This window comes from Tachysurus fulvidraco, chromosome 5, assembly GCF_022655615.1.
Source record: "Tachysurus fulvidraco isolate hzauxx_2018 chromosome 5, HZAU_PFXX_2.0, whole genome shotgun sequence".
Classification (NCBI taxonomy): domain Eukaryota; kingdom Metazoa; phylum Chordata; class Actinopteri; order Siluriformes; family Bagridae; genus Tachysurus; species Tachysurus fulvidraco.
The window spans coordinates 31873626-31897493 of record NC_062522.1 but is presented as its reverse complement, the minus strand read 5'-3'; the positions used below and the strand labels follow the sequence as shown (position 1 = coordinate 31897493).

Genomic DNA, 23868 nt, shown 5'->3' with positions numbered 1-23868 from the left:
AGTCCTGGTTTTGGAATATTCCTGGTTTTGAAACACTCTAGGTTTTGGAATATTCCTGGTTTTGAAACACTCTAGGTTTTGGAATATTCCTGGTTTTGGGATACTCTAGGTTTTGGAATATTCATGGTTTTGGAACACTCCAGGTTTTGGAATATTCCTGGTTTTGGAATATTCCTGGTTTGAGAACCCTTTTGTTTTTGGTATGTTCCCAGTTTCTGGTCTCAACTGTAACGTACCAGGAGCATTTTAACCAACTGAAAGAGACACTTTACCCAGTCTGCTGGTCGATAAACAACTTTATATGGTTGCATTTGTATTCTTAAGCACAAGTACACTATGGTGTGAAAGCAATACAATACAAATAAAATACCGAAGAAGTAAACTCCGCAATATGATTACAACCTACAAAGTATAATCCTCAGAATACAAATAACTTATAAGGAAAAACTGCGGCACTGACACGGCGTTTCCTCGGCGCGGCGCCACGCTCGTCACGCCCCGCCTCTGTAAACCCAGACCGCGTGCCAAGTGATAAAGACGAACAATTTAAAAGGTACGAAGCATTTTTTTGCTAACAGATACCAATCGATAGATTACACAGAGGAGATGTCGATACGGCTCGTAACTGACTGTAAGCGCTGATGGTTATGTGTTTATAAATACACACTCGCACTGACATCCGTCTCTCTCGACACGCTGTTTACAGAAGTCTATTTACATGCTTTGTTGTACGTTGTTGTACAGTGTGAGCAGTTTGTTTGAGGTTTTCCAGCATATGAAGTTGAAATGCCCTAAAAATAAGTAATACGCAATAATACGACAAGCACCTATATGTTCCAGACATAAAGACATGCTGAATAAGGCCTCCTGTGCTCATCTATTTATTAGTCGATCTGAAAATCGATACGTAAACGTATCTATGCTGATTGTGAAAGTGAAGGAAAAAAAAACAAGAAATAGACTTTTCCTTTTCGAGTAAGAGCTTTGCTAAGCAGTAAACTGATTTAAATAAACTTAATACAGCACAAAATCAGTCATATATATTCATTCATTCATTCATTTTCTACCGCTTATCTGGACGTCTCAGGCGTCATCGGGCATCGAGGCAGGATACACCCTGGACGGAGTGCCAACCCATCACAGGGCACACACACACTCTCATTCAATCACACACACACACACTACGGACAATTTTCCAGAGATGCCGATCAACCTACCATGTATGTCTTTGGACCGGGGGAGGAAACCGGAGTACCCGGAGGAAACCCCCGAGGCACGGGGAGAACATGCAAACTCCACACACACAAGGCGGAGGTGGGAATCGAACGCCGACCCTGGAGGTGTGAGACGAACGTGCTAACCATTTGGTGCTGTATTAAATTTATGTATAGATATAATCGGTATTATCCATGTTTAAGACATCTCTAAGCACACGAGGAGTTTGAATTCCCCAAGCTGTTAGCGTAAAGAGTTAAAGACATAACTGCTTTTCCATAAATAAAGGCTTATAGGCTTTGCGCTTCTCCTTACTGTGGTCTGTGTCCGTTTTTTAATAATGAAGTCCCCTTTTCCAGAAACCTTTCAACCCATCAAGTGCAGAAACACAACAAAGACCAGATGGAGTTTCACAATCAATACACCCAGTATAGAATATTTTTTTTCCTGTCTTTCCTTTTTGTTATCCCAAATCTCACAGAACGTCCTTTCTGAGCCAGAGGGAATGTAATCCAGATTTCTTGTAAAGTCTCTCGTGTGTTGCTAATCCCACATGCCGTCCTGTTTAAGATTGCGAGCGCGGCCAACGGGCGGCGCTTTCATCAGCGTTCGTGTTCATTATTCATGTGGGTTCTAGCCTCCATCTGTGTTCTGTGTCGGTCCTCAGCTCACACTAAGAATCCCGCTCTCGTTAGGAAATCACCGAAGATGTTATCTGGAATTCACAGCAAAAGGCGCTTTCAGTGCCGAAGTACTTTTGATAGCCGCTCGAATGGAGGCTGGAGGCTCACGGTTGTCTCTGTTTGTTGTCTGGGAGTGTGTAGAACGTGTACAGCACTCCTCACATGTAGATGTTATCTGAGCGGAGGATGGTGGTCTCCAGGCTGTGGAAGCTCTTGCCGTTCAGCGTGTCCATGTGGCTGTCGATGCTGTAGCAACGGTGCACCTCGGTCATGGAGGAGGTGGTGTAGGACGTCGAGCGCAGCGCCTCCGTGTTGGCGAACGTGCTGCCGAACTGAATACGGTACTGATTCCAGTGACGCTTTAACACACCCTGGACCTGCAGGACCACAACACATACAGGGCTTTCAGACCACACGTTTATATTTGGATTATTTAATGTTTCCATGTTGCAGGTTCTGACGCAAATCGATAAAGAAAATCTCTAAAATATTACCTTTGAATTGAATTATTTTCAATTGTACAGAACGACTCACCTCTCCGTTGAAGAAGCAGAAGATTGTAGCCACCAGCAGACCCTAGACCGAGCCACGAGACGGAGATAAACGGATCAAAACCTCAGCAGCACATTAAAAAGTGATATATTTTCTATAATATGTTTGGAAATAAACAGGTTTCTCCCTCTCTCTTTCTTTCTCTCTTCCTTTGTCTATCTCAAAGTCTTGTAATGAAACGTTTTACCTGGTAATGGATCAGGATGGCCATCATGTACGCGTAGATCTCGTTGGTCCGGTGGCCCTCGGGTTTGTATTCCAGCAGGACGATCTGGATGCCCAGGAGAGGGACGAGGATCAGCGTGCCTCTCACTGCCTTCATGTAGAGGCTGGTCTCTGCCTGGTGGGTCACTTTCAGCTTGGTGATTAACACCCGAACAATGTTCAGGAGGAAGAACAGGTTCACCTGAGACAGAGAGAGAACAGTGGAAACGTAGGAACATTTAGACCTACAGTACATAGAGTTTGGATTTCGTTAGCAAAGACAGACAGATACCAAAACAAAATCTGCTCAAACTCATCCAGAGAGAAAGAGATAGAGACAAGAACTCACCAGTAAGGCGGCACAGACGGGTCCGTGGATAATATAAAGCAGAGACGTATTTGAACTGATCCAACAACTGTAGAAAACAAGATACAGATTTTTTAGCTTTCTTTAATGAAAGACTCTTTAAATTTACCGCATCATAACACGCAAGAGCCAATCGGGGGCGACATGCAAATAGAGGGGCGTGTAACAGCGGTTTACGTGACGGGTGTGTCCGAATTTGCATATTCACAGCAGATCGATCACTTGAATGATGGTATAAAAGTGTTCAGGCTTCTTCTGCCGTCAAATGACTCGAACTGACGCTCGCTTTTAGAATATTTTAACAGCTTTAAAGGTTACATCTTTCTCTGAGCTTAAATTCACTTACAAGTCGTTGTAGTAATAGCTCCTGGCTACAGCGTGTATTACAGCGGGGATAAGAGGAAATCCTGAAAAATATGGAATGTTAAAAATGATCCATTAATAATAATAACAGTAATAATAATAATAATAATAATAATAATAATAATAATAATAATAATAATAACAACAATAATAATAACAATAATAATAACAACAACAACAACAACAACAACAATAATAATAATAGTAACAATAATAATAATAACAACAATAACAATAATAATAATAATGATAATAATAATAATAACAAAAACAACAACAACAATAATAATAGTTAAAAATAATAATAGTAACAATAACAACAACAATAAAATAATAATAATAATAATAATAATAATAAAATAATAATAACAGTAATAATAATAATAATAATAACAACAACAACAACAACAACAACAATAATAATAATAGTAACAATAATAATAATAACAACAACAACAATAATAATAATAATAATAGTAACAACAACAATAATAATAGTAACAATAACAACAATAATAATAATAATAATAATAATAATAATAATAATAATAATAATAATAATAATAATAATACATTCCATGCAAGAAAGAAATCAACTAGAATAAAGTCATTCCTAAGACATGACACACTCACCCCAACCCAGCAGATAATACCAGATGAGGCGCTGCTTCTCGGCAAACACAGCCACCACGATGAGTGTGTGGAGATAGATTCCCTCACACAGCATCCAAAAGTACATACAGCCCAGAATGTACAGGTGGATAAACGTGCACACCTTACAGCTCACCTGGGGGTGAAAGATAGAAATATGCTCTTAGACGAATCGCTTACAAAAAAAAAAAGGAACAAGTTTGCATCCCCATAGTGTCTGGGGTTTATTATAAATAAAAAATAGGTTCGAAGCCAACTCACAGGATTGGCCTCGCGGTTGTTCACAACAGCCGTGAAGGAGATAATTGTTATGACTGAATTCAGTACGAAGGAGAAGAAAAGGTTTTTATGAAGCGTAATCCTCTGGCAACTTAAACTCCTGAGGGAGGGAAGAGAAAATGAAATCGGTACGAGCGCTAAACGAGGAACGTCGTCATTTCAGCTGCTTCGCTGTGCAACATCACACACATTTAATCACACTTACTTAAAGTGGAAGAATATCCCTAAAGAAGCCAGCAAAGAGATCAGCGACAGTCCGTGACCGATCAGGACCAGGTAGTAGAGGTTAATCGCCGTCTACATGAAAAAAAAAAACATAGAACGCACAAAGGTGTTATGCACGCACACACACACACACACTCACACACACACACACACACCTGCGTACTTTGTACACATTTGGAGGAATAAATCCGACACTTTCTGTTCCATCGCTCCATACATTGACACACTGACTACTATTCTTTAACACTTTCGCACTCGTCGTGATTGTCGTCATGATCCGTGTCTCAGATCCAAAACTCTGACCTTATATTCAACAGTATTTACTAATCTATAAGCCTGGTATGAAGGACTAAATGATCTTTCAGTCTCTTGATTTTTTTTTAATTTTTTTTTTTACACACTGACTGTATCAGAAAAACAACAGGCATCGTGTCCCTTTAAACCCACCTGCTGACGCTCGACGGTGAATTGCTTACAGGTTGTGAAATTGGTCCAGGTTCGGTTGCTGTCGGGGTGGACAAACCACTTGCCAGATTCGGTGCAGATTTTCGTAGCCAGCTCTGAAAACAGTCCAGAATAAGAGTAAAGAATTCTTTCAGGTTATAAGAAGTCGATGCAATAATTTAACATGAAATTAAAAAGGCTCATTAAAGGCACGGTCTCCGGTTTTTGAGAAACGCTACAGAAAACCGAGTCGGGCCGAATAATAAACAAAAAAAAATCAAAAGAAATAAAAATCAAAACAAACGTGTAGCCAATTAGCAGAAAGGGGCGGGGCTTGTCGATATGGGCGGAGAGAGTTTTCAGTACGCATGTGTGACGTTAGCAGAAAGCGGTTTTAACATCGACATGGAGGATAAAAATAAAGAAAGAAAGCGAAGAAAGGCTTACGATAAGGACAAGAAGTAGGACGTGTTAATATAGGATCAGCTTTCCAGCGCTGGAGAGAACTGAAGGAGCAGGAAGTTGGCCACATATTCACAGGTTGGAGTTTCCCGAGTCAATAACTCCTGAGCTAAACGCTGTTTTGCTTTGTTACACAGAACTAATATATGCCTTTGTCCTTTACATCATTATGCTTGTGTGGCATTTTTGCTTGTTTGTTTATCTACAATCGTATTGTTCTTCCCTTCAGCTATTATAAAGACACGTTTCTGTCCGTTAGTCGCCCGGGTTACGTATGTATGTGTGGGCGGAGCTATCAAAACAGGGGTGGGATCCGTTTGGGTTAGCGGCGTGTTTGTTTTGGTGATTTTATATGTCAACATTGGCTTTCAAACATCAGAGACCCCACCTTTAAGTAACAACACTAACACACTGGCAAAGAAGATCTGAACATTTGTTTTAATTCTGGTCATGACTCCGCCCCCTGTCCTGTCATTGGTGTATTTCACCAGTTGTCTGGCGGTTTGTCTGTTGATGCAGAACTTCACCGTATTTTTGCTTAGCCATAGACTCTTATGGGATGATCGATTTAAGAACTCAGAGCTGTGCAAAAGTTTTCACCACTTTGTGATGAAGTCACATGAAATTCAATTGAACTTCACTGGATGCAATTGTTGTTGTTTTTTTTACCAGAAGTGTCGAAGTCCTTGTAGTAATCCGGACAGTGTTGTGTTGCTGTGTTTCCAGCCTCCACGTCGTCCCAACACAGCCAGCCGTCCCATGTGCGGTTACACATCGGCCCAGCTGCACAGCACACACACACACACACACACACACACACACACACACACACACACACACGAATAATCAGAATCTGAATCAGAGCGTGAATCAGTACTTGCCAGGTGTAGGAGTTTGTTTTGGCACGAAGAATCACGCAGCAAAGTTTTCTTAGGGAACGTGAGACTACACACAGTGTGTAAATGACAGCAGAGCACTGGTTTTAAAAAATGGAACATGAACAAAATAAATAAAAGACAAAACCACAAAGTATGTACAGATCGTCTCTGGCAGGGAGTCAAGAGAGAAAAGTCATCTAGGTGGGCGGAGCCTAAGTCAATTACAGCAGCATTAGCCAATCACGACCGTCTGCGTTGGGCTGGGGCTCGGCGGCTCAGAGTGTTACGCCGCCCTGTGATGTAGAAAGAGTAGCGGTTTATTTGCTGCAGCTTCTTTGTGTGAGGACGTAAGAAAGGGAATAAAATCACTTCTACGTATAAAGTGTGCAGCTTAAGCTGCAATGACATCGCACAGTTTGCTCCAGGATTCTTCGGTTCACCGGTTTAATTTCAGAAAATCCGAATTCACAATGATCTTTGTTAGGTTTTATTACATGCATTCGTTCATTCATTCATTCCCTACCGCTTATCCGAACTTCTCGGGTCACAGGGAGCCTGTGCCTATCTCAGGCGTCATCGGGCATCGAGGCAGGATACACCCTGGACGGAGTGCCAACCCATCACAGGGCACACACACACTCTCATTCACTCACACACACACACACTACGGACAATTTTCCAGAGATGCCAATCAACCTACCATGCATGTCTTTGGACCGGGGGAGGAAACCGGAGTACCCGGAGGAAACCCCCGAGACACAGGGAGAACATGCAAACTCCACACACACAAGGCGGAGGTGGGAATCGAACCCCCAACCTAGGAGGTGTGAGGCGAACGTGTTAACCACTAAGCCACCGTGCCCCCCCCCTCCAAGTTTTATTAAATTTTTTTTTATTTTTATAGCTGTTAGTATAGCAATAGTAGTATTAATTAACCATCAAACATCTTTACAGATAATAATAAATTAAAGTGAAATAAACACAGAAAGATTAAACCCAAAGACTTTAACGTTGTACTTTATGGCCTGAGATTAACTCTGCTGTGAAATCGATCCTTTTCACTTTAAACAGTAACGATGTGTGTGACAAAAATGGCTAATTAGACAGACGTACTTCACTACAAACAAGTTTCCGTATCCGACCCGATCGCGCTAAACAAAAATCTGAAATCTTTCTAACATCGTAACTTCTTCCCTGCACACAACCCGAAACAAACGGATGAGCTCTGCCAATCTTCAGAGGCGCTGTCAAACAAAACGTCTGGGCTGGAAACAGCTGGAGCTGCGCCACAAGACGGGAATACGAGGAGTGTTTGCAGATGAACAATACACAGAGTCAGACACGCCCGACCCACCAAACACAATAACGTTCTAGTAAGTCAGTTGTTTCACTCGAAGGAGAAAAGAAAAATGGACATGCGTGTACATGTTTATTCCTAAAGCGTCCTCGCTCTCTACATTCGTGCGCGATGGACGTGGAAATGAACCAAACGACTGTAACTTCTTACTATAACGTGCCGTCGGCTCCGAAGAAAAGCAGACGTGGAAATTTGTGGTTTGATTATTTTATACAATGGTAAAGAATTGGAACAAAACGTATTTCAGACATTAACTTTAATTCATTCATTCATTCATTCATCTTCTACCGCTTATCCGAACTTCTCGGGTCACTGGGAGCCTGTGCCTATCTCAGGCGTCATCGGGCATCGAGGCAGGATACACCCTGGACGGAGTGCCAACCCATCACAGGGCACACACACACACACACTCTCTCATTCACTCACACACTACGGACAATTTTCCAGAGATGCCAATCAATCTACCATGCATGTCTTTGGACCGGGGGAGGAAACCGGAGTACCCGGAGGAAACCCCCGAGGCACGGGGAGAACATATACAGATTTTTGACTCAAACCCCATGAGCACTTATTTTCTTAAATAAGAACGGCATTAAAACCTTTTCGAATCTGGATTTCGTACCATTTCGATCTCGATTGTTGTCCTTGGTGATTTTTTGGTAACACTCAAACTGCGCCATCATGATCTTGTTGCGAGAGTCGTCGATATCGTGGGTTTCGTTCCTGGATTTCTGCTGTGTGTCGTTCACTGACGAGCGTGCTGCTGCGAACAGCTACAGGAACGTGACAGACGATAAAAAACACGGATAAACATATATGACATATATAAATGAGACAGATTTGATTATTTATTAAGAAGCAGTGTTGGGTTGTCGTGGTGACCGAGCGTCCGTGTACCTCACATAACGTGGACAGGAACAAGATCGAGGTTATCCAATATCCAAACATGGTTCTGCTCATGGATTAGCACGAGGGTTCTAAAAAAAAAAGAACAGAATTTGATACAAATTTTAAACACAAAATGAATCATAACTTTACATTTACGGCATTTAGCAGACACCCTTATCCAGAGTGACTTACAACTGAGGGTTAAGGGCCTTGCTCAGGGGCCCAGCAGTGGCAGGTTGGTGGACCTGGGGTTCAAACCCATGACCTTCCGATCAGTAGCCCAACACCTTAGCCACTTAGCTAACACATAAATAAGACATAAATGTTGAGAACCACTAATATGATAAAATGTAATACCAAACAAGGAGGGAGGGGCAGTTAGGGGCAGGGAGTTTAAGGGATGGGGGTGTATGGGGTGGGGAGTGTAAGAGGCGGGGAGTATAAGAGACAGGGGTGTAAGGGGCCCCTCGAACAGAACGGCTAACCCCGGCCTGGCCCCCTGTGTTGAAATGGTCTAGAAGCATCACTGCGAAAACACTGCGAGTTTCACAACTCTATCTCTCTAATGACTTTCTGGTGGGTCGTTGTGTTGGCTCAGTTTAAGTAAACTTCAATTTTCCCCAAGCAAACAGCCGGGGACCGGCGAAGCCGCGGTCCGAGCCAGGACTGTAGCAACAGAGCTGTTAGAAGGCCAAAGGCAAGTGGAAAGAAGCCAAGCTTTCTTGACATAACAGTCCAGTCTATCGAGGGAGCCCTGACTACAACACGGGGGAAGTGTGAATATCCTCAGACCTACACTAGAAGACTCACTTCTGCCCGCTTTGTTTGGCTGTAGACAGAAAGAACAGGGCCAAGTTTCTAAAAAAAAAAAAAAAATCATTTAGCTGTAGGTGAAAGGTGTCTGGGTAACACGTCAGTGGCGTTGCTGAGTAATCTTTCTCTACATGCTGATAAATCATCAGGAGTCATCTCAACAAAATGATGTTTGGGTGAAAATCTTTGCAAAGGTTTTGGAGCTGCAATCAAATTTCCCTAGATTTCCTTCCATTTAATCACTGGCTCTAAAAACTCTTGGCGTCTAATCCATCTCTCGTCTCTCAGATGTCTGAAGGAAACCCGAAGCCCTTTCTACAAGCGTCCGAAGCTAGCGGCCGCCAAGCATCTCGAACATCTCCGTGGCTCTGTTGTTGTTGTTTTCCTTTTTCAATCAAGACTCGTCGTTCCATCCGTGGCCAAGGGGCACGAGACGCCATGTGATCCTTTTGTTCGACCTCCAAACATTTCCTGCTCGGAACGGGGAACAAAACCACATGATTCGGCTCATATGTGGAAAACTATCCACGTTTCTTTCTGTTTTTTCTTCTTCTTGCATTTGTGGTACGGTAAGAAAGAAAGACGCTTCCAAGAAGTCCAGACAGGCAGACTGAATTAATAAGAGTGTGTTTCATCTTTTATTAACATGCATCTGAACGGAAAGCTGTTTTTTATAAATGCGACCCGATCAGATCAAAGAATAAATACACCTGTGGTAAGGTGAACCAGATGGTTAGCGGATTTGTCAGTAACCTTAAATGAAATTAAATCATGTAGCTTTTTTTTTTTGGACACAATGTGGTGTAGGATTCTACGCAGGCTAATAATAAACGGCGCTGAAAACCACATGTGGTGTCCGTCCTGTTAAACCTTCCTTCCTGCTTTCCTTCCCTCGTTCTCAGAATCTCTGGCTGACAAGAAAGCGGCACACAGGGGCATCCGTACTGACAAAACACAACGCCGTATGGTCCAACCTGAAGAACTTTACTGGCTCGCTTTGGTACTTTGGTGACAATAACGCATTGTTCGATGAAAAACCTTCGGGACTGAAGTCCTTGAGAAAGCTTTTCTTTAGCTCCTGCTAAGACGTCGTCGGGATCGAACCTTCACACGAAAGGAGTTGTTTTTGTAACGAGCTTACGACTGGTTTTGTTTAAAAGCCATTACATAAAAAAAGGAAGCTATTTAAGAACTCTTTTGGCATTGAAGTAAAAAAGCCTGTGATGTAGATTGTACGGTTATAGTTATAGCTATAATTTTATGACAACAGCATTACATTTTCCTCTAATAAAGAAAACTAATATCCTGCAAAGTAACTCATGTTGAAACACAAATTTCTTAAAAATACAAAACTCGTGAGAAATCTCAAAGTGACGCCGTCGTCCAAGTTATCGTACGTGTTGAATGTCTTAATTCAGGTTTTGATGAATTATCTTTAACATAAGGGGGAGGGGACACGGTGGCTTAGTGGTTAGCACGTTCGCCTCACACCTCCAGGGTTGGGGTTTGATTCCCGCCTCCACCTTGTGTGTGTGGAGTTTGCATGTTCTCCCCGTGCCTCGGGGGTTTCCTCCGGGTACTCCGGTTTCCTCCCCCGGTCCAAAGACATGCATGGTAGGTTGATTGGCATCTCTGGAAAATTGTCCGTAGTGTGTGTGTGTGTGTGTGTGTGTGCCCTGTGTTGGGTTGGCACTCCGTCCAGGGTGTATCCTGCCTCGATGCCCGATGACGCCTGAGATAGGCACAGGCTCCCCGTGACCCGAGAAGTTCGGATAAGCGGTAGAAGATGAATGAATGAATGAATGAATCCTTTTCATCAGTACTGAGAGAACTGCAGCTCCAAATCTCAGATATTAATATTAATACGCTTGTAATATTAAGGCTGTAGGACAAAGTTTTTATGAGCCACAGACACATTTGTTGGTATTTTTGTTATGTTGTGACCGTAAAAGGCAAAACGGTTGCTAAACTAAAAGAAACGTCTGATGTCGTGTCTGTGAGTCCGATCTGAAGTGAGTCGGGACTCTGTTGTCCTTTCGGTGTGTTTTAGACGTGTGTTTTTCCCTCTGTTGATGATCCTACACTGAATTTTACTGTTGATGATAAATCTGAGCTGCTTTTTAGATAAACGAACACTTGCGAACACGAACGTGCTAACCACTAAGCCACCGTGCCACCACCGAATAAACAGATTACAGCCAATAGCTTTAGGTTCGAGTCCAGCGTGTAAAGAATATTCCTGAGTAGGGATTAATCACCATTTCACTCCTCTACTCACGATAATCTATCTGGGTTTCATAGCCGTAAATAAAAAGCTGCCAGAAAGACGATAAAACTGAAATCGCACTTTAACGGATAATCTAACAGCAGAAATCTCGTCTCGTCTCGACGTCGTTCTACTACGATGACGACTGTCTTCCCAGTTTAGAATTGTAAATGGTGAGGAAATGATGAAAACCAGGGGAAAGTTTCAGGTACTTGTGTTATTGTCTCAATGCTGCAGAACGGTCATGGGGAAGTCTTTCCATATCTATATTGGGATTTCCTTGGGTGTGCTACGGGTCAGAACAGGAAGCTGGAATGGCAGTGACTTATTTGCTGTTGTTGTTGTTGTTGTTGTTGTTATTGTTTTTCATGTCCGCATTGCAGAAAGTGTTCTTCAGCATCTACACATGACCTCTGGTGAGGATCTGTCTGCTTTAAAAATGCCACCGCAACACCAACAATGAAGCGGAAAACGACCTCCAGGAAAAAAAAATCAAGTCCATAAAACCGATGGCTCCATCAGTGGAGAAAGCAAGAAAGGAGACTCCATCCTTCCATCCTGTCTGCTGTCGTGTAGGCATAGAATTGATTTTAAGGACTGGATCGAGATGGTGGAAAAACAAAGAGCCCGAAAAATGATAACCTGTTGCCCTTCCTGAAGAGTCAGAGGAGGAGTTTATGGCATGTGTCTCTTGTTCCCCTCCTCTCTCTCTCTCTCTCTCTCTCTTTCTCTCTCTCTTTCTCTCTCTCGCTCTCGTCCGAGTGTTCTCTCAGCCTGGCCCCTGGCTGCTCACCCCTCCAGGCCTTAAATCAGGAAGCCTGTGTCAGCGCTGACAGTTTGTTTAACTCGTGTCAGTTTGGGAAACACCCATGGACATCAAACCCCCCAAATTTTTTCCACTTCGCACCTAAAGTGTGTGAGATAAGAGAAAGCCAACACCTCACACATTCCAGCCTCGCCTGGCGCTGTATGACACGCATGAAACAGACACATTATCAAAGGTCTTATATTTTAGAGCTTTTAAAATATCTAGAAAATACACAGAATTGTGTATCCGATATAAATAACTCTTAATGTTTCTTGTAAGACTTACGAATAAGTTGTTTTCTGTTCGCTTCATAACTTAATAAAAAATCATCTAATTACAAACTCGGCGAGGTGAAGACGACTCCGCTTCAAACAGAAATGTTTTCAGATGTCTCAGACCTCCATCCATGGTGTGAGATCAGCGTGTGTAAGGTGTGTGTGTGTGTGTGTGTGTGTGTGTGTGTGTGTGTGTGTGTGTGTGTGTAAGTGAACCCCTCTATAACACACCTGTATAACATACTCTACAACAAACCTCTATAACATACTCTATAACACACTCTATCAAATACCTCTATAACATACTCTATAACATACTCTATAACATACTCTATAACATACTCTATCAAATACTCTATAACATACTCTATAACAACCTCTATAACAGACCTCTATAACAAACCTCTATAACATACTCTATAACATACTCTATAACAAACCTCTATAACATACCTCTATAACATACTCTATAACAAACCTCTATAACAGACCTCTATAACAAACCTCTATAACATACTCTATCAAATACCTTTATAACATACTCTATAACAACCTCTATAACAGACTCTATAACATACTCTATCAAATAATCTATAACATACTCTGTAACATACTCTATAACAAACCTCTATAACATACCCTATCAAATACTCTATAACATGCTCTATAACATACTCTGTAACATACTCTATAACAAACCTCTATAACATACTCTATAACATACACTAAAACATCCCTCTATCAAATACTCTGTAACATACTCTATAACATACCTCTAAATACGCTCTTAGCATGTGTAAGGGTGTGTGTGTGTGTGTGTGTGTGTGTGTGTGTGTGTGTGTGTGTGTGTGTGTGTGTGTGTGTGTGTGTGTGTGTAAGTGAACCCCTCCTGCCAGCAAATCTGTTCCACACTTAACGCCTATTTCTCAACTGGACTTAAAACTTCCTAAAAAGCTTCAGCAGCAAGTGGAAAAGACAAGCGTGCTTTATAGGGATAAGGAAGCCAAAAGCATCAAATGTGGCCACATGGAAAGAGAAGTCCAGCTGGACCTGTAAAACCTACGTCTGACTCTAAACCGTCAGATTTACACAACGGATCAAGCTCTGAGGTGTTAATTCAACACTGCATGTCGAGTTCTGATGCAGTGTTGGGATCGTTCAACACAACAGGAGCGGGATTAATGATAAGTATAGAAAATAGGAAGAGAGAGGGAGAGATAGAGATACAGAGAGCGAAAGAGCGAGAGACAGAGAGGTGTAAGAGAGAGAGACAGACAGAGAGAGACACACAAAAAGAGGGATAGAGCGAGAGAGAAAGAGAGAAAGAGAGAGAGAAAAACGCTAGAATGGATAAAGAGATAAAGTTTCCCTTCATGTTATGTATAATTATGTAGAGGAATAAAAAGAAACAGAAGACACTAACAAGGTTATTTGAAAAAGGAAAACAATCCTACGACATCCATGCTGGGTAAATTAAACGGTGCTCCAATAGTATTGGCACCCTACCAAAAAAAAGGTGATCCCTAAATCCGAGCTTATCCTTTATTATATCACTGTCAGCAACTCTAACTATTTTTTAACTACTTTAACAGCGAGTTGGACACTGGACATGGATTCCAAACAGTTTACATGAGTTCTAATTTTTAATACTCTAAATAAATAAATAAATAAATAAATACTCCACACTTTAACTATTGACTGTGCACAAAAGAACAAGTTAAATCCTGACTCAGCACTGAAGCAATTACTCAACACTCTGATAGCGTCATGTTTTGTGTTCAGCAGGTTGTTCTCTGTTATCACTGCTATAACATACCTCTATAACTTACCTCTATAACTTACCTCTATAACATACCTTTATAACTTACCTCTATAACATACCTCTATAACTTACCTCTATAACATACCTTTATAACTTACCTCTATAACATACCTCTATAACTTACCTCTATAACATACCTCTATAACTTACCTCTATAACATACCTCTATAACATACCTCTATAACATACCTCTATAACATACCTTTATAACTTACCTCTATAACATACCTCTATAACATACCTCTATAACATACCTTTATAACTTACCTCTATAACATACCTCTATAACATACCTCTATAACATACCTCTATAACTTACCTCTATAACATACCTCTATAACTTACCTCTATAACATACCTCTATAACATACCTCTATAACATACCTCTATAACTTACCTCTATAACATACCTCTATAACATACCTCTATAACATACCTCTATAACTTACCTCTATAACTTACCTCTATAACATACCTCTATAACTTACCTCTATAACATACTCTATAACATACTCTATAACATACCTCTATAACTTACCTCTTTAACTTACCTCTATAAAACTTACCTCTATAACTTACCTCTATAACATACCTCTATAACATACCTCTATAACATACTCTACAACATACCTCTATAACATACCTCTATAACACACCACTTTAACATACTCTATAACATACTCTATAACATACCTCTATAACATACTCTATAACATACCTTTATAACATACTCTATAGCATACTCTATAACAGACCTCTATAACATACTCTATAACACACGTCTATAACATACACTAAAACATCCCTATATAACACACCTCTATAACACTATAACACACGTCTATAACACACGTCTATAACATACTTTATAACATACTCTAAAACATCCCTCTATAACACACCTCTATAACACACGTCTATAACATACACTAAAACATCCCTCTATAACATTCTCTATAACATACTCTATAACATACTCTATAACATACTCTGTAACACACCTCTATAACATACTCTAAAAAAATCCCTCTATAACACACGTCTATAACATACACTAAAACATTCCTCTATAACATACTTTATAACATACTCTATAACACACCTCTATAACACACCTCTATAACATACCTTTATAACATCTATGGTGTTAACATCCTACGCCGTGATCCAGACGCACGCGCTCCCTGTAACGGCAGGAATAACGATCAGCAGATCACCGAATAATGAAGAGAAGAAAGGAAGAAATTCCGATTCCAGACATCCGACACACCGCACAGGAGAAAAACCCGAACGCGACTAAAAAGTTTTACTGGAATAAGGAAGTCAGCAGCTGAAGCAGAGCGCTGTTTAACACACACACACGCTCGCGAGCGCATACACACGCGCGCGCACACACACACACACACACACACACACACACACACACACACACACACACACACACACACACACACACACACACACACGAACGCGTGCGCGCACACTCACGTTCGCAGCGCGCGACCAATGAATAGCGTGAGTCGAGCTCTCTCTCTCTTTCACTCTGTCTCTCTGTCTCTCTCTCTTTCACTCTGTCTCTGTCTCTCTCTCTTTCACTCTGTCTCTCTTTCACTCTGTCTTTCTCTCTCTCTCTCCTTCACTCTGTCTCTGTCTCTCTCTCTTTCACTCTCTCTCTCTCTCTTTGTTTCTCTCTCTCTCTCTCTCTCTCTCTCTCTCTCTCTCTCTCTCTCTCTCTCTCTCTCTCTCTCTCTCTCTCTCTCTCTCTTTGTGTGTGTGTCCCCCCTCTCTTTTCAAACTCACTGTATGTTATAACGGAACTCTAACGGATCCTCTGACTTCCGGTGACATCAGCTCTCCACTGTTACCATGGTTACCTGTCCCCCTCCTCTACCGGTCCTGTATACACTTATACACACTGTGTGTGTGAGTCGAGTCACTGTGGGTGAAAATCCCAGCAGGAGGTCTGCACTTTAACTTGGGAGGTTTAGAATTGTCTAGGACTTGTAGCTCAGTTCAGCCTTATAGTAAATAAAGCACTGTAGTTTACATGGCAGAAACTCTATATGGTTTAAAGAAAAAGATGCAATAAAACGACAAAGAAGAGTTTGTAAGTCTCTTCAGCAGAATAAACTGTCACTAGCAGAAGACATCACCTCCACACCTGAGGACTTTGTCAACCACGCCCACAGCCACGCCCACAGCCACGCCCACACGTATATATACCCCCTCAAACATCTGGGTGTACATGAACATATACTGTAGTTTTACACTTCAACCACTTGCTCGTCTGTTATATGGGTTTAGTCACTAGATGGAGACAAACATTTAAGATAATGAAGATGAATTATTTGGAGAGTTAATTAAACAACACATGGTTAGTTATTTTCCTCACAATTGCCTCGATGCATTAAATAAAATTGCAGAACATTTCGTCTGGCTTTGTTTCTTAAACATTCAAAGGAAACGAGCTGTGTTGTGAAAGGGAAAATCCGATATTGTAATAGACTCTTGTTTTTTTTTTTTTGTATTTCCTCATATTTTTTACATAATGGGACTTATTTTGCCGTATACGTGTCTCCCGAGCGACGGTGTTTGTCAAATCTCGGTGCTGTGACGTGTTTTCTTGAAGGAAAAAATTAAGGAACTCGGGCTCGGTATCACTGCTTTGGTATCACTGCGTCACTGTGAATGTTCCCATCCTCCTGTTTCTCAGTCTCAGTAATAAACAGAATATAGAACAGATCTCATTGGTACTTACTCTTCTGGGTTTTTATGATGGAGCCCAAGTTCATTTCTGTTCATCAGCGTCTCACTAACTTTGTGTTAAAGCTCGTTCATGTATTGCGGACACATGCTGACAGTGAAAACCTTTATTTAAAGTGCTTTCTTTCACCCAGTCCTTTAAGTCATTTATCGGTTGGAGGAAAAAGAAGATCTGAAGTTAATCCAAGTGTGAACATCAGCACAGAGAATCTGAAGCTCTCACCTGTCTCCTGTTTCTGAAAATAAAATCGCGAATTTAACAAGACGTTAGACTTGTGTCGATGTGTCACACGTGTTATCCTGAGTGTCACTTGTCTGGTTGATTGGTGTTAATGAGAGATGATCTGCAGCTCTACAGAAGATCAACATATTATGCTTTAAGTCTTAAGAAATGGGGGCACGGTGGCTTAGTGGTTAGCACGTTCGCCTCACACCTCCAGGGTCGGGTTCGATTCCGCCTTGTGTGTGTGGAGTTTGCATGATCTCCCCGTGCCTCGGGGGTTTCCTCCGGGTACTCCGGTTTCCTCCCCCGGTCCAAAGACATGCATGGTAGGTTGATTGGCATCTCTGGAAAAATTGTCCGTAGTGTGTGAGTGAATGAGAGTGTGTGTGTGTGCCCTTTGGGTTGGCACTCCGTCCAGGGTGTATCCTGCCTCGATGCCCGATGACGCCTGAGATAGGCACAGGCTCCCCGTGACCTGAGAAGTTCGGATAAGCGGTAGAAAATGAGTGTGTCTTAAGAAATCTGTCCATTGACTCTTGGCAATGTTTTGCATATTTCTACAAATTTGGGTCATTAGCCACCTAAACGAGGCATGTTTTAACTAGAGTGTAATGACAGGGACATAACCGTTGATCTGATTAATAAACAGAATGGCTTACTTTGATCCAGATCCTGTATTATTTGTGCTTAATTCTCGTAGCAAAATGAAACCAGTGTATTTGTAATACCTTTTTTCTATTCAGGCACCAACGGGGGCACAAACTTTTGCACTCACGTGCACTGTAGCTCCTAACAGACAATTAACAATATGATGTGACTTTTTATTTTGTCTGTATTGACTTTGTTAATTCTGTATCTAATGAACACGTTTTAATCTTCTGCTCTTTATGTTCATTATATACGTCTCGATTTCAAGTAAACATTTGTGTTGAATCTCTGTTCTTCTAACACGCCACTCGATCCGGCGTTTAATTATTACGGTAAAGCGTCTTATACGTTAAACTGTCGAATGATTAATCCTTTTACTGTGAATTAAAGCTCGATTCCAGCCGTTAATTGTCCTATAATGAGTCCTAAAGTCTGTCCATTTGACTTAATCTTCTCCTTCATTTATCCAATATCATTTATTCAATAATTGGATTCATAATGTTTCCATTTCGCAAAGTTTCGGCTCTCATGCTTGCTTACTCGTTTCCTCTTTTGACTCATAGCAGGCTTTTGCGTAACACTGACTGCAATGGAAATTTTTCTACATAAAACTTCCTTTAGTCATTTATAGGTTTCTCTATAATTAAGTGCACCGAGCCATACAGTGATGTGGGAGTTTGTTATGTCTCTATTTACACAGTTAAAAAAAAAAAGTCAGAATGCGGGTTTGAATGGAAATCAGGTTTTATTGAAAGGATCTGATTTTAAAGAGGAAAGGAATGATGAGAATCGAGCAGGTCAAGGGTCGAATCTACGACCTGGTGAAGTGTCGTTGGCAAGTGAGTCGACTCGGGTCTTCGATGTGGCTCTTTAAGGTGAACGTGGAGAGACATAAACGTGTGTTAAAGGGCAGCCTTCGGTGCTGTTATTACACCCAAGTACATTTTTATACAATGTACAAATCTAAGCTATTGTTGTTTTTTCGTTTGTATCCAGTTCCTATATTTATCCAAGTCAAGGTTATGATGGATCAGGAGCTCATCCCAGTGACGCTAGATACCATGCACACTGATTTCACACCAAGGGGCCAATTTACTTAATAAGCTACTCGTAGTTTTTCACCTCCTTTTTCTTTTTGGTGGCAAAATGATGGATTCTCTTGGACTCTTGTCTTTTCACATTTATTGCTTGCAGTCTAAGAGAACAAGAATAGAAATTCAGGTCAGAGAGAGAGAGAGAGAGAGAGAGAGAGAGATGAGTGTGTCCATGATTAGAGTGGGAGGGGGGTAGAGCTTGTAATAATCAGCAACGTTCTGCTTTCTGCTCATTCACATTGCAGAGACTTCTGCTTTTTAAAAAGTAAATCGCCGAATAAACAAAGACGAGTTAAGGTTAGATTTTTTTTTATATTATCAGATTTAGACTGCTATGCAGGAAGCATCACTGGCCACCGGCCTGATTATTGATATTCATATCGTACGCGTAAGGGGGCACGGTGGCTTAGTGGTTAGTACGTTCGCCTCACACCTCCAGGGTTGTGGGTTCGATTCCCACCTCCGCCTTGTGTGTGTGGAGTTTGCATGTTCTCCCCGTGCCTCGGGGGTTTCCTCCGGGTACTCCGGTTTCCTCCCCTGATCCAAAGACATGCATGGTAGGTTGATTGGCATCTCTGGAAAATTGTCTGTAGTGTGTGAGTGTGTGAGTGAATGAGAGTGTGTGTGTGCCCTGTGATGGGTTGGCACTCCGTCCAGGGTGTATCCTGCCTCGATGCCCGATGACGCCTGAGATAGGCACAGGCTCCCCGTGACCCGAGAAGTTCAGATAAGCGGTAGAAAATGAAGGAATGAACAAATGAATGAATGGATTTCGTATGTGTCTTGCTTTAATCTGGCCACCCGTGGTGGTAGAAAGTTTCACCAGTTTCTCTGATGTGCATCAGTCGGGCGCCAGTCTCTGGCCTTTCAAATTAATAAAGCATGTCCAATCTAACATCACAGTGCCTCAGACTGAGCAATCGGCTGCCTGCGTCACCTAGAAGAGGCATAAAAAAGACAAACGATAATAGGTGCAGCATAAAGATGGATCATTTTAAGGTTATGGAGTACAGCGCTGAAGATGAGACTGACTGATGGTGTGTGTAACGTGCAGGTGAATTCGAATGAGTTCTGTGTCTTATCTGTATGACAGCTGGTGATGACTGATGAAAAGCTCTGTTTCATGAAAAGCGGTGCGTCCGCAGCCAGCAGGCCGGCACAATAGAGGCCCTGGAGACGTGCAGAGACGTGCAGATGCGTCCAGGCTGCATGCATAATGCCATATAAGCAAGTCAGGAGAGACGCTCCAACTCCATGTGAAGGACACTTCATGTGTTTAAGTATTGAAATGACTTTTAGAAATAAATCCACCGTTCAAAAGCTGAAGTACAGCTTCAGATTCTTCACTTGAGTTACTAGAGAAAAGTATAAACAAGTACACTATGTGCTGTGTACATTAGCAGTCGGGAATAGTTAGGCAGAGTATTATTTTGGCTAAACTACAGGACAGGGTTGTTAGCAAGGCAGCTAACTTTACACGAGGCATGCGTAGCTAATCGATCAGTCATGAGTATTTTGGTTTTGCCCAATTTGCATAATGAATAATTCATGATCTTTATTTGCATGCAGTGTTCCAGGTTTCCTCCCACTCCGTTACGTAAATCCGTGAAACATGCAGTTAATCGCATCTTATTGAATGTTTTAATTTAGGTCAGTATCTATCTACAAATGCTTACAGATCATTCCGGTAACACGTTTATACGTAGTTGCACACGCCATGATCAGAATGTCCTGCACACATCATACCATCTACGACACATCCTGCGTTTACTGGGGAAAAAACTATTAAGAGAATTAACGTGTTCACTAAAAAAAGTTTTCTGCAACAGGTAAAGCGTGAGAGACTGTGAGAGAGACAGAGAGAGAGAGAGAGAGAGAGAGAGAGAGAGAGAGAGAGAGAGACAGAGAGAGAGACAGAGAGAGAGACAGAGAGAGAGAGAGAGAGAGAGAGAGAGAGAGAGAGAGAGAGAGAGAGAGAGAGAGAGACAGAGACAGAGAGAGATAGAGAGCGAGAGACACAGAGAGAGAGACAGAGAGAGCGAGAGAGAGAGAGAGAGAGTGAAAGAGAGACACAGAGAGAGAGAGACAGAGAGAGAAAAAGAGAGAGAAAAAGAGAGAGACAGAGAGAGAGAGAGAGAGAGAGAGAGAAAGAGAGACCACAGGAGAAGATACAGATATATAGATATATATAGATAATACTATATATATTATATAGATATAAATATATACAAACATTATATATATATATACATATATATATATAATATATATATAGATAAATAATTATATATAACAATATATATAAATATATATCATACATATATATATACTTATATAGACATATTATAAAATATATATATATACATATATATATATATATATATAGACATATATATATAGATATATATATAGATATATACATTAACATATATATATATATAGATATATATATATATACATATATATATATACATATATATATAGACTGGTGAGTAAATGACTGATTTTTGCCTCTATAACATGTTTGTTCCTGTTCTCACTTTTTTTCATGGACGTTCCACAAGATTAAATTTGTGTTGTTGTTTTTTTTGTTTGTTTTTGTTGTTGTTTCTAGATGAATAACAATATGACATGGTGCTCATAAAAATCGCCCCTGGTAAATTGCTGTGCATTACAAAACGAGCTAATCAACTTTTACCTCCTCCATCAGGCTTAAAGCAACAATATGCGAAGTCTATTAAACACAGCACACAGTACACGGTCTCGAATAACTGCAGGAACCGAGTTTAATTTCCGTTTGCATCCGAAAGTTTTATCACGTTGTAGAAAGCCAGCGTGATCCGAGTCCTTCCCGCTTCAGAGGCGTTTCAGTCAGCAGCGTTAACCTTTCGGCATCGGTTACAGAATTGTAGCGGCTTCCTGTGAATAACTGCGACTTAATTGTTACAGTTACTGATTATATTCAGGATATATCTTTATCCGTGGATACCAGGTCACACAGTATAACACAGGATCTTCTTAGCTAGCTTGCTAGCAGCCATTGCCTCTCCATCACACAATATACTTTATATTTAACCTAATGTTAGCTAGCTTGTTAATGACCCTGATTACTGGTTTTACACATTATAATATTCAACACAATGTTTCCCAGCATGTTAGCAACTCTGGCAACCAGCTTACATACTACTATATAGGCTAAACTTAGCTAGTTTGCTATCGTTCACTGTCAATGCTTAACACTATATATATAGCTGAATCTTAGCTAGCTTGCTTGACTTTTGGCTGCTAGTTTAAAAAATAAACTGCATAGCCTAATGTTAGCTAGCCTCTGCACAATCATGGCAACTAGCTTAGGCAATATATATTAATCTCAACGTTAGGCTACATGTTTATACAATTTTACAGTTACCTTAATGTTCCTTAGTTTGCTTCTGATGCCAACTAACTTGTTAGAGACTCTTAGCTGCTAGTTTTAACACTATAAGCATAACATTTGTTAGCTTCTTAGTGGTCCTGACCACTTTTTTTACAGAATATAACTCTTTAGAATAATGTTAGCCTCTTGGTTTCAAGGCTCATACAATATAATACTCAGCCTAATATTCATGGTCACTAGTTTACACAATATAACGGTTTGTCTAAAGATATCTAGCTTGTTAGCGCTCCTTGTTATTGTTTAATGCAATATAACAGTTAGCCCTGTTTTGTTAAATTTGTTAATGACAATGGCTACTGGCTTACAGATTGTATAGCATATTAGCTTAAATGCTAGCAAACCTAGCCTCTGTTTTAGCCAATAGCTTAATGTTAACTAATTTGTTAGCAATCTTGTCTACTAGCTAAAACAGTATAATAGTTAGCTTGATGTTAGCGAGCTTGTTAGTGACTGGCTCTTAGTTTACACAATATAATTGTTATAGCTAGGTTTATGTTCTAATAGCTAGGAATATATCCATCTAGGTTGCTAGTTGAGACAAAATAATAATAGCTAGCAACATAACATGCGGTGCCGGTGTAGTAGGATCTAAACTCAGTCAGTTTGGGGTTTTGCTCTTATGTTTTGAGGCTTGAGCTTACGCAAGTTGTCTTTCTGCATATTTTTCGCATGCTGCAGGATCTGTCTGATTCATGTGAAGGCGAATTCGGAGATGCAATTCCCATTTTGCCTCATTATCTCCACAGCATGAATATTCACCGTCTTATTAATTACAGTAAAGCGGATGCATATTCCTGACTCCACACTCAGAGACATCCTAATGGAAGAATTTCATTAGAATCAAACAAAAGCCATGAGGATGAGGAGCTGGGGTTGAAGTGTGAAGAATATAATTTTGTTATAACACAGCAGCGTTTCTTGTGTGAGATGATCCTGGTATTTATTATTATTATTATTATTATTATTATTATTATTATTATTATTATTATTATTATTATTATTATTATTATTATTTAATCCTGGGGGAGCACGGTGGCTTAGTGGTTAGCACGTTCGCCTCACACCTCCAGGGTTGGGGGTTCGATTCCCGCCTCTGCCTTGTGTGTGTGGAGTTTGCATGTTCTCCCCGTGCCTTGGGGGTTTCCTCCGGGT

At 40.8% G+C, this 23868-nt stretch overlaps 1 protein-coding gene across 3 annotated transcripts; it reads right to left on the bottom strand.

Moving 5' to 3' along the window:
- Nucleotides 1-278: 278 nt before the first annotated feature.
- calcrlb (calcitonin receptor-like b) lies at nucleotides 279-16186 on the bottom strand. 3 transcript variants are annotated; one of them, XM_047813349.1, is made up of 14 exons: nucleotides 16041-16186; nucleotides 15681-15736; nucleotides 8578-8657; nucleotides 8303-8453; nucleotides 6115-6228; nucleotides 4987-5099; nucleotides 4520-4611; nucleotides 4297-4414; nucleotides 4018-4171; nucleotides 3368-3428; nucleotides 3004-3070; nucleotides 2638-2856; nucleotides 2433-2474; nucleotides 279-2275 (listed from the first exon to the last, which is right to left on the bottom strand). In XM_047813349.1, exons 3-14 carry the CDS (start codon nucleotides 8638-8640, stop codon nucleotides 2057-2059), a joined length of 1413 nt encoding a protein of 470 aa, XP_047669305.1. In that variant the 5' UTR covers nucleotides 8641-8657; nucleotides 15681-15736; nucleotides 16041-16186; the 3' UTR covers nucleotides 279-2056. The 3 variants fall into 3 exon arrangements, with proteins under 3 accessions (XP_047669305.1, XP_047669306.1, XP_047669304.1); XM_047813350.1 differs by lacking the exon at nucleotides 15681-15736 and having other exon boundaries at nucleotides 16041-16175; XM_047813348.1 differs by lacking the exon at nucleotides 16041-16186 and having other exon boundaries at nucleotides 15681-15982.
- Nucleotides 16187-23868: the final 7682 nt, after the last annotated feature.

Coding starts and splice junctions, on each gene's coding strand:
- calcrlb (XM_047813349.1), bottom strand. CDS start 8,640: ATGAGCAGAACCATGTTTGGATATTGGATAACCTCGATCTTGTTCCTG. Junction 4,612..4,986: donor TCACCGTCGAGCGTCAGCAG/GTGGGTTTAAAG, acceptor TTTTTCATGTAG/ACGGCGATTAACCTCTACTA. Junction 2,857..3,003: donor CCGTCTGTGCCGCCTTACTG/GTGAGTTCTTGT, acceptor TCTCTGTCTCAG/GTGAACCTGTTCTTCCTCCT.